Below are 18,029 nucleotides of genomic sequence, written 5' to 3'. Positions count from 1 at the left end.
TGAGAAAGTGAAACCTTTGATTTTTGATGGTTTAATGTACACAAACTTTGTCTAAGGCACAAATTATTAAAAATATAGTATAAATAACCTTCAGGCTGTGTGTACAAGGTGTATATGAAACATAAATTAATTTCATGTATGTACACAACCTTTTTTTGATGCACAAAATTATAAAAAATATAGTATACAATGACCTTCAGGCTATGTGTATAAGGTGTATATAAAACATAAATGTATTCTGTGTGTATATTGAGGTCCCATTCCCAAGATATTTCATTATTTTATGCAAATATTCCAAAATACGGAATATTCCGATATCCAAAATACCCCTGGTCCAAAGCATTTTGGATATGGGTGACTCAACCTGTATATATATATAAATAAATAAAACACTTCTGTTTAGAGGAATGTCATTGGTACCTAGCAGCTAGCAGCAGCATGGCAGGGTTCACATGCTGCATGTGCGGATGCAGTTGCATCTTGTAGTGCATCTAACTCTGCATACCGATATACTGGGCCATAAGGAGAGGTGGGACTAGCCGTACATGCCGTCGGCTGCAGCCCGCACATTCCTCTGGCATTTGGTTTCTGCACTGTGTGTAAGGGCCTGTTTTGCCAGTCCCGGGCCCCACAATTTCTGATGGCAGCACTGTAGATGGGGGCAAGTGCACCACAAGATGTGAGAGTATTCGCATTCTTTATGTTAAGATTAGGAGTATATTTGGATAATTTTTATGCACAAAGTGTTAAAGTTTTCAAATCCCATAGGTCTGTACCAAGTGTTGCAGCTTGTAGCAGACAAAACAGAACCTTGGAAAATGTATTTATTTATTTTTTAACGGTTTCTTATATAGCGCAGCAAATTCCATTGCGCTTTACAATTTGAATCAACATTAACATTTTACTGGGTTGTAAAAGACATACATACATACATACGTACGTAAAAGACATACATAGGGTAAGAGGGCCCTGCTCGCAAGCTTACAATCAGGGTGCAGATTGATAAATAATACACACACACACACAAACACAGCAAGGATGCAGATTTAGGCGTCAACAAAAGGGGAAACACACTTCATACTTTCTCCTCCCAGACCTCATCGGACCCTGAACACTGAGAGGCTGCACCCCTCTAGTAATTTTTTAGGGTTGGACATATCCCCCCAGGTTGACACCCCAGGCAAAGGTGTAGGAGACCAGACCCGTGGGGGGGCAGGTCCAAGAGGTCGCCCAAGAGGCAGGAAGGGGAGGGGGAGGATTTGACCTTCAATCTCTCCAAACATCACCTTATGCCAGCAGAAAACTCATTGTTCAGTAAAGGCCTCACATTTATCTCTACCTGCAATTTTGACCCCTTCCAGGGGTCAATTGACCATTACAAAATGGGTCATAAATTAAGACTCAGAGAGTTATTTGATAACAATTTTTTTTTTTTTAAATGGGGACTTTTGATGCCATGTTCTCCTCCAACTCCAGTCTTAAGACATTTCTGAGGGTTATTGACAGTGAGGTTAAAACAGGTGGGAGAAATAAGACTAATCATTTTGATAACTTGACATCACTGGAAAGGATGGCTTTGAGATCATTGGTCAAGAATGATGACCTGGTCATCAGACAGGTGGACAAGGGTGGTGCTTTGGTCCTTAAGGACTTTGGGGATGACAAAGAGATTAGGAGGCATTTATCCAACACCAACACTTACCAACTGTTGGTTTTTAATCCCATTCCCCCATATAAAACGGGAGATTGATGACTTGATCACCCTAGCTAGCTTTGTGGCTAGATGAAATAATGGTGAAATTCCTTCCAGTCTTTAAAGAGGGTTCCAGACTTGGCCATACTCTTTATCGCAAGGACACAGACTGTAATACTCTTTTATGGTCCACTAGCCAATAGGCACCATCAGGTTAACAAAAGAAGAATGGATGCTATAGAGGTTTTGGCTGCACAACCTGCAGGGTTCACGTACAGGGTAGATTCTTTTGTCACCCCCATAGTGGGAAGAAGATTTACCTTCAGCATCGTTTATCCTGCCAACTGGACCATGTGATTTACCATCTAATTTGCCCAAGTGATGTTATGTATATGGGCAAAACCATTAGAACCTTTAGAAAACGCATGAATCAACATCGCTCATTGATCCGCCTGGCGTATAGTTCTGGAGTCTCTGATAAACCAGTGGCATCTCATTTTCTCGAAGTAGGCCACCAGATTTCATCTTTAAAGTATATGGTAAGTGACTGGATCCCACCACTGCGAAAAGGAGTTAAACGTGGTACCATGCTTCTCAAAAGAGGGTTGAATGAATGTAACTCTGAATATTTTCCTACAATGAGAGAATAACTTCTATTATGATTGATAATTTTTTTGACTTTGCTTAATTTTTATTCATTTTTTTTTCTTTATGATCAGTGGATTTCTTTTTTTTTTTTATTGCTTTTTTATTCTTTATCTTTTTAGTTACTTGTCTCAGTGGATGCATTATACTGTATAATCTAGTCACTTTTGAAGTGACTATAGTTATGCTTAGGTTGCGGAGTCAAACAGTGGAAATAAGTTTGCTTGGTTTCTGCTAACCTTTTTTTATGTGTTTTATGATGGTTTCAGTGTTGATACTAACCATCAGTCAGTGGGTTTGTTACATACTGTACATGACACTGGGTTCGTGATTTTGTGTTTAAGATGCGATCTGTGATATGTTCATAATTTCTAATTCTTCACTGATTGTTTGCTATGTATCTTTATTCTGTGTAGTATATGTGTTCAATTTTTTGGTGATGGGTGCACTATATATTTATTCATATAGTTATGTTTTATCTTTTTACACGTACCTGCCACTTTTCCTGACTCCCTGTTATGTGCAATATTTCTGGTATACTCTAGCTATACTTTGCCCCGTATATATCTGTTTGATATATAATATCACTATATGTTCCTGTTTAATTTTGTAATCAGTGGTGACGTGAGGCTGTGGTTACCAGGGCTATGGATTTGACAGATTCCCCAGTGCTAGCCATGAGTGTGTGTAAACAGGAGGTGATGTATTAACCATTTCCAGCTATGGTTGTTGTGCCCGATCTTAACATGGCTGCCAGAACAACATCGTACACACGGCAGACCATGAACACATGTAAATAGGAAGTGTTGCGGCGAACACTTCTGTTTGCGGCCAACCGGCTGCCTTTTCACTAACGGCTGATTTTGGCTTCTCTAAGGATGGGGCATAGTCGCCCTACTCCACAGCCCCTCTTCCCTTGTCTCCAGTGGCGGTTTGGGTTTAATTGCATTGCTAGATAGGTTAGTTTGGTTCCCTGTTCGTTTCATTGACGGGACGGACCCACAGCATACTTGCTGACATTCAGCTCCCTCCTTCTGGGAGGGAGCTGAATGCCTGCACACAGTGGGGGGCATGGCCGGGTAATGACACGGCATTGGGGGAGGAGCCAGGGCAGGTCCTCATCATGGCTCCGCCCCCTCTTCACAATGGCAAAAATATTGGCATTGTGAAGCAGGGGGCGGGGCCACGATGACGAGTTTCAGTGCAAATCGCGTCACTGCCCCCCCCCGCTGCGTGGGTTTCTCTATGAGTAGCGGGGGGCAGGCGGCAGCCGGGAGGCTTGCCTGCCTTTCCGGGGGGTCGGGAGCGGCACCCGATATTCGGGAGTGTTCTGACCAAATCGAGAGGGTAGGCAAGCCTGACCCACAGTGATGAAATTTCCGCAAGTGTGGGTCCCTTTGTGTGAGTGGAGTTGGTATAAATAGTAGCAGGTAGGCACTGTGGTGATTATTCAGTCTGTTGGTGGTTTGTCCCTACCTGTAGAAGGTCTCCAGTAGACCGAAACGTCATACTACTACTTTATGGATATGGGACCTGATTCAGACCCATTTGCTAGCAAGCGATCGCTCGGAGTGAGCAATGTTTTTCAATGTGAACATGCGTATGCTTCAATGCGCATGCGCAAACTAGTAAGAGCAATGAGGAAACTCTCGCTCGCCAAGCATAGACAGCCCAGCTAAATGAGTGACAGGAGAGGCCATTTGTGGGTGGTAACAGGGGTAGGACACTAATAACGGGGGAGTGGAGGTGCGAACACAGGCGTGCCTGAAATTCAATGCCGTTTTAAAGGCGTGCATAATTAACAGCCAGCATCATAGACTGAAGTCCACGCAGTGCTTGCGGCAGAGTATAGTCAACCTTAAGTGCTTCTATCGCTTCCGATGGTGCTCAATGTACCAATGGTCTAATGCACTTCCGGGGGATGATGTACGCAAGTGGGCATTTTAAGACAGGCTGGTGGGTGTCTACAATCACAAAAGTGATCGCTCGCCAAGACATAGTAGGCATGCTTATGACTTGTCCTGAGAGCGGATGCCTTGATGTCACTTAGCCGAATTTCCATAAGATGGGAGCGAGAGATCGCATCTAGCGAACGGGTCTGAATCAGGCCCATGGTACCAAGTGTTGCAGCCCTAAAGAGCAATTAAAGACATTGGGCCTGATTCAGAGTTGGGAATAGAGAGAGATATCTCTCTCAACTGATCATCTTGGTGAAACCATGCTGCACTGCAGGTGGGGCAGATTTAAAATGTGCAGAGAGATTTAGATTTGGGAGGAGTGTTTCCAAACTGACATCTTAATTGTAGAGTAATAACAAAGCTGTGCAGTATTTGTGGGCTGCATGCAAAAGCAGCCAGTATTTACCCCACATGTAAAAAAAATTATGTATTTACACCCCTTGCATTGCAACATGGTTTGTCCAGGTTCACAGATAAGTGCTATCTCTCTCTCTATTCCCAACTCTGAATCAGGCCCATTGTTTGTCTTTCATCCCTCTTATTTACTTTCTCACATGTGCATCCTTGTCCCTTACATCCTGCATGTCATCTTTTCTTGCTTTTATTAAGTATAGTATTATACAGTGTAAGTTGCGCTTCTGCTTTTGCTTTGGGTAAATTTATGCTGTCACAAACTTCCGGACTGTGGCTCCTACTTACTAGGTCAGATCGTACACTCCTTCCCATGCAGCAGGGTTGTGAGCTGCATTACATTTTGCAGCCATCTTGCTTTCACTGTGCAGCTGACAGCTAGGTGACAGATCCTGGCCTGGCATCTTAGAGGTGGCCTATTATACAGTCCCTGTGCAATCACTAATTGCCTGAACTTCATTTAACCTACATAGGACCTGATTCAGCAAGGCATGTAAATACGATTGTTGCGTTCTACACATGTGTATGTATCGCAGTGTACATGCGCCAAGGGTGACTTTAGAGAGGGCCATGTGCATCCCCCATCACGGGTCCCACCCTCTCACCCTGGCGGCCGGCAGCCAACTGATGTGGCTGGCCGGCAAACGCAGAATCAGTAGACTCTGGGTGCTGGAGTGTGCCAAGAGTCTACTGCGCATGTGCAGATCACCGGGGAAATGGTGCGGCCACCATTTTCCCGGCAATTTCCTCACAGCGCATACGCAAAATGCCGGAAAAATGGCAGTGCCATCCGTCGATTTGAGCAGCGCTAAGAGACCCCGACTCAGGACCTCGGAGAGGTAAGTTTTTGGCAATATGGGTGTGTGGTGTGGGCCCCCCTGGACCCAGGGCCCATGTGCACTGCACACTCTGCACCCATTATAGATCTGCCCCTGACATGTGCGAACCAACCACTGTGATCGGGACTGCGGTTGCAGAGACTACGCAGACCCATTGCTGTTTGGGGGTGGTGGTCAGCAAAACGCAGGCATGCCAGTGCGTTTGAACGTCATTGCAGGGACGTGTATAAATTAGGCACTGCAATGCCATATGCAGCTCGAGTACTCACTATGTGCGATGAGGGTAGTAATTTCTGAGTAAGGTCAGAGCTTGTGCAAGTGTGTGTGAGGCTGCGATTGTACTCAATATTACCGATGGTTTCACAGTCTTGCTAAGTATTACGGATGTGTGTAAGGTAAGGGGAGCGTCCTTATGTTGTGCTGCAACGGCATAGCGATCGCAGAGGATTAGCACATCTTCTCAGTCAGACTGAGTGCGTAATCGCTATTGCAGTTGAGATCCGTAATGAATCAGACCCATAGTCAGTAGTTCCTGTTTACTGGATATCCTTGTGAGCCAGTGTTCCTGCCTTTTCCTTCTGGAAAGCTCCTGGAAATACTCTGAGTTTTAAAGCAGTATTTATTCCTGGCTGTCCTGTGTTTCAAGATTAATTTGCTTTTCCTACTGGAACTCCCTTTGTGAATCTTCCGGTATCTGCTCCAGAAGCAATAACAGCGCACAATCTCCCTCACTGCTCCTGCAGTCCAGCAATTACACCTGTGCTTTAACCCTCGCTGTGCTCCAACAGTATCAACAGTGCACAGTATCTCCCACAGCTCCTGCAGTCCAGCAATTACACCAGTGCTTTAACCCTCGCTGTGCTCCAACAGTAGCAACAGTGCACAGTCTCTCCCACAGCTCCTGCAGTGCAGCAATAAAACTATAAAGAAGCGACAAATGAAAATGTAGCATTTCTTGTGTGCCGTGAGTTGGCATCTCAGTCGCTGTACATTCAGACACAGACTTGTACCCCAGGGAAGAGCTTTGCAGCAGCATTAGCATAAAGATACAAACCAGCTGCAGCAAAAGACACCGCTGTGTCTGCGTCCACCTCTGAATCACTCCCAAAGTCTCTGTTATCCTCAGTAAGTGCTCAGTACAGTGCATTCTTGGTGTAGCATGGAGGATGCAGCGTGTATTGTCTGGCAGGTCGCACACACAGGAAGATACATTTGTTTACCTAATTCCTATGCAAACTAATGTATTGTTTTGTTAAAATTAATCTGAATTTAATTTTAACTCTTCTCACAAAGTTACTACTATTTTGTTAAAATAAGACAAACTTAATATGACATTAAAGTGAAGAGCACACCTTTAATACACCTTTAACAGTAGACTCTAGTGGCCTTATTATCATGAATCTGCGCATGCACAGGACCCATTCTGCGAGTGTGCAGAATGGGTCCTATTTATTTGCACACAGACCCTTATATGCCTCTGTCTGATTGACATGCATTGAAAGCACAGGGACTGCGTCAACCGATGCAGTGTCCTGAGCTCTCAAGCTGGCCAGTCTGAATAAGCCGAGGCTTATTCAGCTGGTCGGCGGCCCGGCGCCGTCCACCATCGCAGCCATCAACCACCGATGGTCACGATGGTGATCCCAGCCTGCAACCTCCGTCGCAGTGCTGGGATTGCAAATACAGCAGGGGGTGTCTACACCTCCTGCTGCATTTGTATAATGGCAAGGATCGCAACTGCAAAGCTGCCTCCATGCAGCTTTGCAATTGCGATCGTTGCTGAATCACCCCCAATGTGTCAAACACTAACTTTTTTAAGCTGTTCAACAGTTCAATATTTTCATATATACAATACAATTTAAAATGCTTAAAATATACATAGAGTATAATATATAAATATATATATTTATTACACACACATACATATTATAAAATTATATATAAAAAGAAGCCGGCACTCAAATGGGACTTGATGAGAACGTATTTCAAATGCTTTCTCAATAGATAGATAATAAATAAATATAATTACCACAGTCCTTTGACAATTTCAAAATGACTGGAGTGCTTGGCCTGTCGGAAAATTCTTCCGCATGGTCTACCAGAGCATCTTTGATAGCATCATAACCACTTAGGATGACCGCCTTTGTTGTACCCAACTGGAAGCGGAATACTGGGCCGTACTTCTTAGATAGCTGTAAACACAATAAACAATAGCAGAAACAAATGAAACCACAGTATAGTCAGAAATAAATTGCATTATGCAAGTAAGGTGTTACTTAGCGTTCGCACTGGGCTGTTTTAGCGTAGATTTCAAAAGGGCAGAATGCGCCCTGTCCTTTTGGCAGCGCCCCGCTAAAACAACCTGTCGGGTGCCATCCCCACCCACGAGTCGCAGTGTCATGCGGGTGGGAAAAATTGCAGTGAAGCGATCACCGCCGGTGAATAGATGCATGCGCCCAGCATCTATTCACAGAGAAGGGAGAACTTGGGGGCAGCCCAGCATGTAAGTAAGTGCTGAGCACACCCCCAAGAGTGACGACCTTTGGCCTTTGGCAGGCACTAGAGTGCCCTTTCTCTAGGTTCTCCTACCGAGCGCCGGCCTAGAGTGAACACCGGTTACTGTACTGAAGAGAACATTTTAAAATCTGGGACTGTGTAAGGAATGTAGGGCCTGGATATTAGTTGAGGTCTGGTGTCCAGCAGCCCGGCCAAGTTTGCAATCTTACTTTGTTCCCTGATGTGTCTTCTCTTTCAGGGTCTGATTCATAGATGTACACTAAAAGCACCATCACTGCGTTTTTATATATAGCAGGAGGAGTATTGTGTAAAAGACACCCACTGACAGCTTCTCTGATCCACTTGCTCTATCAGATCATCTGCATTAACCTTGGGCGGCCATCGGAAATCTGAGTAACCCTCAGGGTTACTCAGGATGTCATACAAAGCTACGCTGGACGGGCCAGTGAAAATGCGCCCAAGGACGCAGCCACTGGTTTTGGCACACCCAAAAGGGGGCCCTGTTTTCTGGAAAGCTTCCAGTTGCTGCCCCCAAATGCCAACATGTCAATTATGCTGCAATATGGGGCAAGGACCAAATTTGCACATGTGCAGTGCAGCTACTGCAAAGATAAAAAAAAAATTGTCAAGAACATTGAAGTTACGTAAATGTTTGAATTAGGTAATTTGTCTCTTTTGCTGCCATGGGCTCAGTGCATCACACTTTGCCTGTGTTTGATCCTGCAGTTGCTGGTAATGTCCCAGATGCGGTCTCAATTTTCAGATAGCAGCATTTTATATTGGGGTGTTACACCAGTCATGGCCAGTGCTCCCACTAGTGAGTTGTCGTTGCCTGGATTGGACAATTGCCATGTGTCAGTCTCCTCTTCCACATCTAGTGGGAGTCCAAGGTGCAGTATGCTCAAATACGCCCATTTGCGATTGCTCACACCACATTAGGGATCATCAATATTTGTCCTGTAGCGGTAGCAGAACTGAGGATGGGCCCAGATTCAGATCCGCACACAAATACCATCAGAGCTGCGATATCTCACGAATCACAATTGTGAAAATATGCTAATGACTCACCCGCAGTCCGGTGCTTAGACACGGCCACTGACATCATCTCACATACACCGCTCATGCACAAAACCGGAAACATCAAACGCAGATCAGGTGGCCATCAGCCTTCTGAGTAAGTCTAAGCTGTCAGACATAGCAGGGTCTCCTTCTGAGTAAGTCTAAGCTGTCAGACATAGTGGGGTTCCTTCTGAGTAAGTCTAAGCTGTCAGACATAGCGGGTCTCCTTCTGAGTAAGTCTAAGCTGTCAGACATAGCGGGGTCTTCTGTCATTGTGTGTGACAGAATGCCAACTACATCCCCTGTCCTCTGCCACCATATCTTTGTAATAAATAAAGTTGACCATTTTTGAACATCATATACTATACTGTCTATCTTCTTCATTTTAAATAAGATTTATAATTAAGTTATCGTTCATTGATAAGTGTCCTCTTGCACCTCTGCCACTCATGCTGCAAACATGCGCAACTATCAAGCCATGCGATATGGGGTCATGGGAGCGAACGCAGTGCGTGTACCCATTCATGGGTGTGCAACTTGTTCCATGCATGGTGCGATTTGCCGCACAGGCATCAGTACCAATGCCAAAGATGCAAGTGGACATATCTGTATGTATTATCTAACCTAAGATGAAAGGGAATTTAATGCTTTAGTTATATTTCAGCAGCAGTGTTGTATTACCTCAAAAAATGTTTTAAGAGGCTTTGACATGTTAATCATGAGTATATTTCCAATGAGCGGTAATGGCTTCGGTCCCGGGGGAAAATTCTTATAATTGTGTTGATTCCATTTCTTATAAACATAGGTCAAAAATAGGATGACTACAGCGGACAGAACAATTGTGACAGCGTCCATGTCTTCTGTAAAACAAAGCATAGACTCTTTATTACACACATCATCCATATACTGTACAAGCAACAGTCAAAGTTCTATATACTGTCCTTGTGCAGGTATTGCCACCAGAGAGAAGTAGAAGTTGGCCCCTGTGTATGGATGCCAATGTAACTAACATACACATCTAACATACCCAACCATGGGCATAATATACCAACTTGAATGCCCATGTGGCAAAGTATACATTGGAAAGACAACCAGACCTCTGAAAGTAAGAATACTAGAACATGTCAATAGTATTCTCAATGCAAAAAAGGACTCGGCAAGATTCAAATCTTTGACACCAATTGCTAACCATTTCCTACGTTACCATGGAGGTTGCCCCATGGGTCTGAAAGCTTTTGGGATGCAACATATAAAAATGTGAATAAGAGGTGGCGATCTAGATAATGATTTTTCTTTTCAATTGTGTCTCCCCCAAAGGACTTAATGAAAATAACAGCTTTTTACCATTTTTGTATTAATTTCATAATATCATGAATTAGTCATATGTGGAATAGAGCTGGATAGGCCATCATGAGTGGTTGTATTACATCAAATTAAATTATCCATCACATTCTTATATGCACTGATCATGTACATTCTTACAAGTACAATTTATATATTATTATTTTTTATAGAGTGGTGACTGTATTGTAACCTGGCACTATCTCGCGGTATACTTTCCATTTACAGTTTAAAAGTAACAGATTTTTAAGGAAAAAGGATAACAATCTAGTATTAAATATAATTTTTCCTCTTTTCTTATATTTTAAGGATTATTGGTTGATCCAAATTTTATATATATACTATCATACGGAATATTAATAGTATTATGAGAACATCACTACTATTTTTACTTTATTTCACTTCAATTTAGTTTTTATTTCACTGACATTCATTTTTTCACTTTTCATCACTCATGTCACACTTAAGAATATTAATAAAAAATATTAATAAAATGTATTAATACATTTACTATGTACTTGCACACATTCATCTCACTTGGTATTAATAATATATTAACACATTTTTTTTATTCATTTTTAGTCACCCAGCACTTTCACCATAATTTTTAATAGTAAGCAGGGATTTATTTCACTATTAGCATTTATTCACATTTTCAGCACTTATTCCTGAAATTAATTTTATTCTTAATAATTCAATAACACCACACATTTTTAATAATTATGACAAATCATGTACACAATCACACTTTACTATGAGTTCATAATCATAAATATTTATGTTATGACATTTATATATTTTTTTCATTTGTTTGTATTAAGACAACCAATCATTTAAAGATCAATTGGGTTTATTCATTTTAGTATACTTTTTATCTTTATTATTTATTTGTATTTATTATTTTTTGTGCTTATTATTATTATATTGTTATCATTAAATGTATCATTAGATATCTATGTAGTTCTGGATGTAATCATGTAAGATGATGTAACATACTAAATGGAGAACCTCTCTAATAGAATGCAAGATACCTCTTCAATACACGTATATTTTGTAACATGTGTATTGGGTTTGCTATTTGGCTCTATTAAAATATACGTGAAGTTTAAATCATTTTATTTCAACCCATTAATCATTATGTGGGATATACCATTCTTAATATAGAACACATTCTTATTGGTAGAATTAATCATGTGACTCAGAGATTCAACTTAATTGGCAGCCAAACCTCATTTAAACCAGCTCCATGATGCAAACCGTACCCTTGACAAAGCTAACAGTGAAACTTATGTCAGCGGTTCTGAACACTGACTGCTAATGTTGCTTCCTGAATAACACGTGTTTCTTCTCAATGTTAACTTAAATATAGACAGACCAATGTCATGATCAGATAAGATTGTACTGCGCTATTAACACTATTTCATAACATCCCTTTGGGATATGTTTGTCACACTATTTGTTTCTAAACAAACACCAGTGTAGGGACAACAGAATCAGTGGGAGACAGGAGACTTTATTCAACAATTAACACAACGGCCAGAGTTACTCACATCACGGAGGATTGTTATAATATTAAGTGCAATATATAAAATTCAAACCAACATAATGTATGTGAGGATGTGTTTACCCTGTATCTATGGTATATATTAATCTCAGGCAGAGGGATGTGGTATTGTCAAATTATGATTAAATTCTAAGCAGAGATGCGACCACAGTATGATTTATTGACTACCTATTCAAGGGTTAACAATTAACCTTACTGCGCACTGTTTATGACAGACTGCATATAAACTTTAGTTCTCAACCAACAGATATAATCAAAACTCCAGTGCTACACTCACAATTTGAGCACTCAGATGTGGATAACGTAAACGTCAAAGTTACACATATCACGGAGGGTTGTTGTGATACAAAGTGTAATGCATCTAATTTAAACCAACATAATGTATGGCAGGATTTGTTTATCCTGTGTTTATAGGGTTGCTGCTAGATCCTATGTGGAGAAAGGACCTCTGTGACATATCAACCACGTGACCGCTGCAGGAGGGCTGGACCGCCCCTGTGTTACCATCCACGTAGGCATAGAGGGGGAATAAATATTCTAAACCTAACCCTTACACCCATGGTACGAGCAGGATATATACTCAGATGTGGATTGATATAAGTAGAATGGATGTTTCCCATACATAAACACGTTAACTTAGTGGAAACATCAGCAACAGCATAAGGGTGATTACACACGATTTATGTTCAGATACCAGGACTGTGAAATACACTCGTCCAATTAGCCATCACTGGGTTAAACATCAACCTTGTTATCTGCTACAGGCCGAGTGTACTGATAAGATTCCCGAACAGACATGGTGACGTGCTTTATAGAGCACCAATAATTCCTCCAACTGACAACAAACATTATTTGAAATGTGTGTGCATCTGGGCAATGATTTGCTTTCATGGGATGTAGGATTAATATTTCTTATACTGAAATAAGTTGATTTGTGCTTTAGGACACAGAGATCCATAATTAGAAACTAATGTTTCAAAATTTACAACCATCAGTCAGAATGTATCAGTTAATGTTGATACAATAAAATACAGAAACAACATAACAACATAGTTGGAACAGATTTATTTGCTGTATCTGGTTACATGAGCTGTGAGCATATGTGGATGTTGATTTAAATAGGATATTAATATTACCTAATTGACATACAGTATTTATTTCCCATTTACAGTGTCACTAGAGATAACTTATAATTTAACAATCAATCTGATCTGACAGTAGAAGTGTATTGTAGTGACACACATATACATGCATTATAAATTAATATCCATTGGTGACAATACAATTGATTAACTCATTTCTCTCAATTTAGATTTCACACGTGAATTATTTACGAGGACTATTCTTTTTATTAAATCATATTAAAAGTTATATTTTAATTAATTATTATTTTCCTATTTGTGTGCCACGTTCTACAATTTCCTTTACTTTTCTGTTTACACATCTGTATGTCACCAAGCTGCATTACACTCTAAACCGCTATTGACTTTGATTTGTACTTTTACCTGGTGTAAAGTCGCACACTTCACATTACATACACAACAGGTGTGACCACTGATATGGCTGGCATGTGTGGGCAAGTGCGTAAGGTAAGCGCCTTACAGAGTCAGCGCCTCGGGTTTGAGGCTCAGAAAGGGACAATGTTGTTTTCTACATCAGTAATATGTTTTTTAATCTGCAATAGAAGATTAAATAAATAATACATTTTATGGTGTGTGAGTTGCATATCAGCGTTGGCCAGAAGTAGCATGCCCAGCATAAACTCTCCTTACATGGTGTAAAAAGACGCACGGGAAGTTTATCATGAAAACAGATAAATTCAGGTTCAATACTCTTAAAATGCTCTGCTTTATGTCAACAGCTGCATTAAACGTCACACACTTCACATACACAACAGGTGTGACTGCTGAAACTGCTGGTGTGTGTTGGCGACTGGGTAAAGTGAGCATCTTACAGAGTCAGTGCCTCAGGTTCGAGGCCCGGAAAGGGACAAAGGGCCTGATTCAGTAAGAAATGCACGCTAGCAGATGCATGCTCCCAGCCACTGCAAGAATATGCTAATCAATGCGTACGTACTCAGCATAAGATGCTGACGCCCAGCACTGTACAATGCCGCCCACTTCCCTTTAGTTAAAGCCTGAATAGTCCGCAAGATAGCATAAACATCGGTAACATTGAGAACCATCTGAACCATATGCAGAATAGAGGTTGACCTGACCTTGCACGGGAATTGTTTCATTTCCTGCATGCACTGAGGGCTTGAGCTGCGTAGGGCCTCGCAATGGTCCCAACGCTAAGGCATGCCTGTGTTCGCCTGGCCACCCCGTATTGCCACCCACAAACAGCACTTCCTGTCAATCAATTTCAGAAGGGTCTGCATGCACATTGCGTGTAGTCTGTGTATGCTTACCCGCTCGTACTGGCTAGTTCACGCATGCCCGATGCATGCCAAGTGCGAACACATTGACCGGGTGCATGCGAATTCTCATCTACATTGCTTGCTGAATCGCATTCAGCGGGACAGTCCAGTTTTTCTGCGATAGTCCCGCTGTCCCACCCACGAGCCGCAGTGTCCCACGCTGGGGGTGGGGAGTTGGGGGGGAGCAGAAATCGCTGCTCTGGTAAGCAGAGGTGGAAGAGATGTCATGCGCATGTGCATGGCATCTGTTCACCAGTGTATGGAGATCCTGGTTGGTGCCCAGCATCTCAGAGAGTGCTGGGCACGCCCCCACAGTGATGTAAACTGGGGGATGACACAAGGCTGAACTTGAAGGCAACTATGTAAGTGAAATTATTGTTTAAATTATATGAATAAACAGTTGCTGCTCAATTGCCAGCAATAAAACAGAGATAAAATAATCCTTGCACATGTTAAAAGAGTAACCAGACGTCTGGAGGAATATAGGTATAGAGAAAGAACCGGGATGTGAATCATGCCTCACCCCTTCTACTGCCCCTTGTCTGCAAGCATAGGACCTGATTGAGCATGGATCCAGCTGTGTATTCGCACGCAAAGAAGCTGCGAAAATATGTCAATGCTTACCAGAGCTCAGCCGGCATAGAGACGCCCACTGCTGCTTTCTCACACCCGTTATACATTGCAGTCCTGCATATGGGGCCTGATTCAGGACAGGTCTGCTGCGAGAGTATGCTAATATGTAATCGCAAAGCACTCTAATTGACAACATGCAGACGCCCACTTACCCTCTCGCACATCCGTAATACCTTGCAATCCAGCCAAAACATCCATAACATCGAAGGACATCAGAGTTGCTCGCATAATTACAGCAAGTCAGACCTTACTTATAAATGGCTAACTTTCCTGTACGCAGTGAGGGCCTGATTCAGAGCCAGACGCTCTGACCAGAGCGCTCGCTCTGAATCAGAGCCCTCCTACCTAATATTGGAGCGACCTCCTGGCCGCTCGCATAGCTGTGGGTGACCACCCACAGCATATGCGAGCGGCCAAAAAGATGGTCGCGATGGTCAAGACCATCGTGACCATCGGGCTTGCGACGAGACCCTGCGGTAGGGTCTTGCTGCCGCAAGCCCAGGAGTGCTTTTGGCTCTATCAGAGCCAAAAGCACTCCCACTGACATCACTAGTGATGTCAGTGGGGCCGGACCCAGACGGTAGGCGTTCCCATGGGAACGGCTCCATCTGGGCAGCAACGTCCCCAGCACGCCCACCAAAGGGGGCATGCTGTCACTCACCATCGACAGCACGTCCCCTTTGGAGCGAGAACCATAACGACGGCTTGGCCGTCGCTATGCGGGTCTCATGCATGCGCACGATGGAGCTCCCTCCGTCGTGCGCATGCGCACTAGGGCACCATCGACCCGCTTGCGAGCGCTCTGCGCTCGCGAGCTGGTCTGAATCAGGCCCTGAGTCCTAAAAGCGGTGTGTGGCATCTCAGTGGATAATTTATGCACGCCTCTGCAACAGCGTTCAAATGCACAGAGACGCCGGCGTTTTGCCGACCACCCCCTGTCTTCTCCTACAAACGGCACTTCCTGTCAATCACTCTGCGATGGGTCTGCATAGTTGCAGTGGGTCATTCGCGCATCTGCAACAATTGGGCTTCTGCATACACTGTTGCGATTCATCTTGAATCAGGCCCATTGAGCAAGGGGTGAGAGAGTGGTGAGTGCACCAGCCTGTGGGAGAGAGACGCCTCTGCTTTCTGTACAGGGGCTGTGTGTGCACTTCCTGTTACACTGTGTGCATTGCAGGGAGGTGTCACAGCCTTTTACAGATGAGATAGCGTCTGGGGAAACAGTAGAAATACCTGTGTACTCAGAGGAGGATGAGCCAGGAGCTGGGTCTGGGAGAAATCTGGTGACTGGATGTCAGCTGGGCTGTTGACCAGGGATGTTTACATGACAGCCTCAGTGTCACAGCCCTCTCTTCCTGGTATAAGTTTGTTGTAGAGCCAATCAGTGAGCTAATCGGCTGAGTGGCAAGAAGCTCAGCCACTCAGGAGCTGAAGAAACTTCCTCCAGTGAACTCTTAATTAGCATATGTAAACAGACACTCCTGAGCAGTACAAGCTCTGTGTGTATATGTCAGTCACCAGCATTCATCACTTTTTACTGGATAGCGTCATAGTAAATAAATAGTGGCGGAGGGTGGGAATAGCGCTGAGAAGGAGCTGAAGGGGATAAGAAAATTGAGATATTACACTATCGGCCAATTGTTGCCTTCTGCGCATGCATGTGCTCCGCAGTGCATGTGCGCGAACTGGCCACTGCGATTGCAGTGACTTTGCAGACCCATCACCGAGTGATTGACAGGAAGTGCCGTTTGTGAGTGGTGATGGGGGGGTGGTCGGGGAAACGCAGGCGTACCAGTGCGTTTGAACGTCGTTGCAGGGGAGTGCATAAATTATCCACTGCGATGCTGTACGCAGCTTGAGGACTCATAGCGCTGCGACAAGGTTAGAAATTCCTGACTAAGGTCAGAGCTTGTGCAAGTGTGAGTGAGGCTGCAATAGTACTCGATGTTACCGATGGTTTCGCAGTCTTGCTAAGGATTACGGATGAGTGTAAGGTAAGGTGGGCGTCCTTATGTAGTGCTGTGCTGGCATAGCGATCGCAATGGGTTAGCATACTATCGCAGTCAGACTCAGGCTTGCCGACATTCTGACTGACACTTCCGGGAGGGAGCAGCCAGATCGGCAAAGCAAGGGGGTGTGGCCGTCATTGGGGGCAACATTGTGTATCGGGGGCAGAGCCAAAATGGCGCGATTCAGCGTTCATCTTGTCAAACTGTGGGGTATTTTTAAATTATTCTTGCACAATTGCCACCCGTTTGGAACTACAAGTCTCAGCATGGGAATACCTCGGGATTTTGATTTGTCGGGATTTTGATTGTCTGGATTTTAACTGTGTCTGGAGTTTGTCCATGTCGGTATCGGGGTTGTTGGTATTCTGTTTATGGGCCTGATTCAGAGATGGATACTAATGCGATCGCAGCTGCATTTTTGCATGGAACTCAGCTGCGAAAATATGCTAATACTTCCAAAGCATACCCGCCCGAGCATAAGGGTGGCCTCCGCTGCCTTCCTATACATTTACAGCGTTGCTTATCTGCGTAAATATCAGTAACATTGATCAGCCGTCTTGCCCTCGCAGCAGGGCTGATCAGCCGCAAACACCGCAGCTCTAGTGACATGCATGCTGCATATATAAATGCTATGGCTAATTTCTGCATGCCCATGTAACGGCGTTTAAACACATAAGACACACCTGCATTTTTCTGACCACCCCCCCATTACCTTCCCCAAACGCTGACACCCCTTTGCAAATGCGTTCCCTGTGAGCGCAAAATCACAAGACATTTGCAGTGCCTGGCAGTGCAGCTTATATGCATGCGCAATGGCGTACAATCGCCCGATCTGCCTAAAAATCAGCATAATGGTGTCAGGATTTTGATGTCGAGATTATGTCCGCCAAGATTCAGGGGTCTAGTTACTAAGCAATGTTAGGAGACAGAGTGAAAAG

General features: G+C 43.5%; 1 protein-coding gene across 1 annotated transcript; it reads right to left on the bottom strand.

Moving 5' to 3' along the window:
• Positions 1-822: 822 nt before the first annotated feature.
• LOC148533752 (cytochrome P450 2M1-like) lies at positions 823-16,423 on the bottom strand. Its single transcript, XM_088467241.1, has 4 exons — positions 16,316-16,423; positions 9,804-9,982; positions 7,576-7,738; positions 823-2,326 (listed from the first exon to the last, which is right to left on the bottom strand). Exons 2-4 carry the CDS (start codon positions 9,975-9,977, stop codon positions 2,187-2,189), a joined length of 477 nt encoding a protein of 158 aa, XP_088323367.1. The 5' UTR covers positions 9,978-9,982; positions 16,316-16,423; the 3' UTR covers positions 823-2,186.
• Positions 16,424-18,029: the final 1,606 nt, after the last annotated feature.

The sequence above is a fragment of the Taudactylus pleione genome, unplaced genomic scaffold (genome assembly GCF_031769625.1).
Source record: "Taudactylus pleione unplaced genomic scaffold, aTauple2 ptg000070l, whole genome shotgun sequence".
Lineage (NCBI taxonomy): Eukaryota > Metazoa > Chordata > Amphibia > Anura > Myobatrachidae > Taudactylus > Taudactylus pleione.
This window is presented reverse-complemented; position numbering and strand designations above follow the sequence as displayed.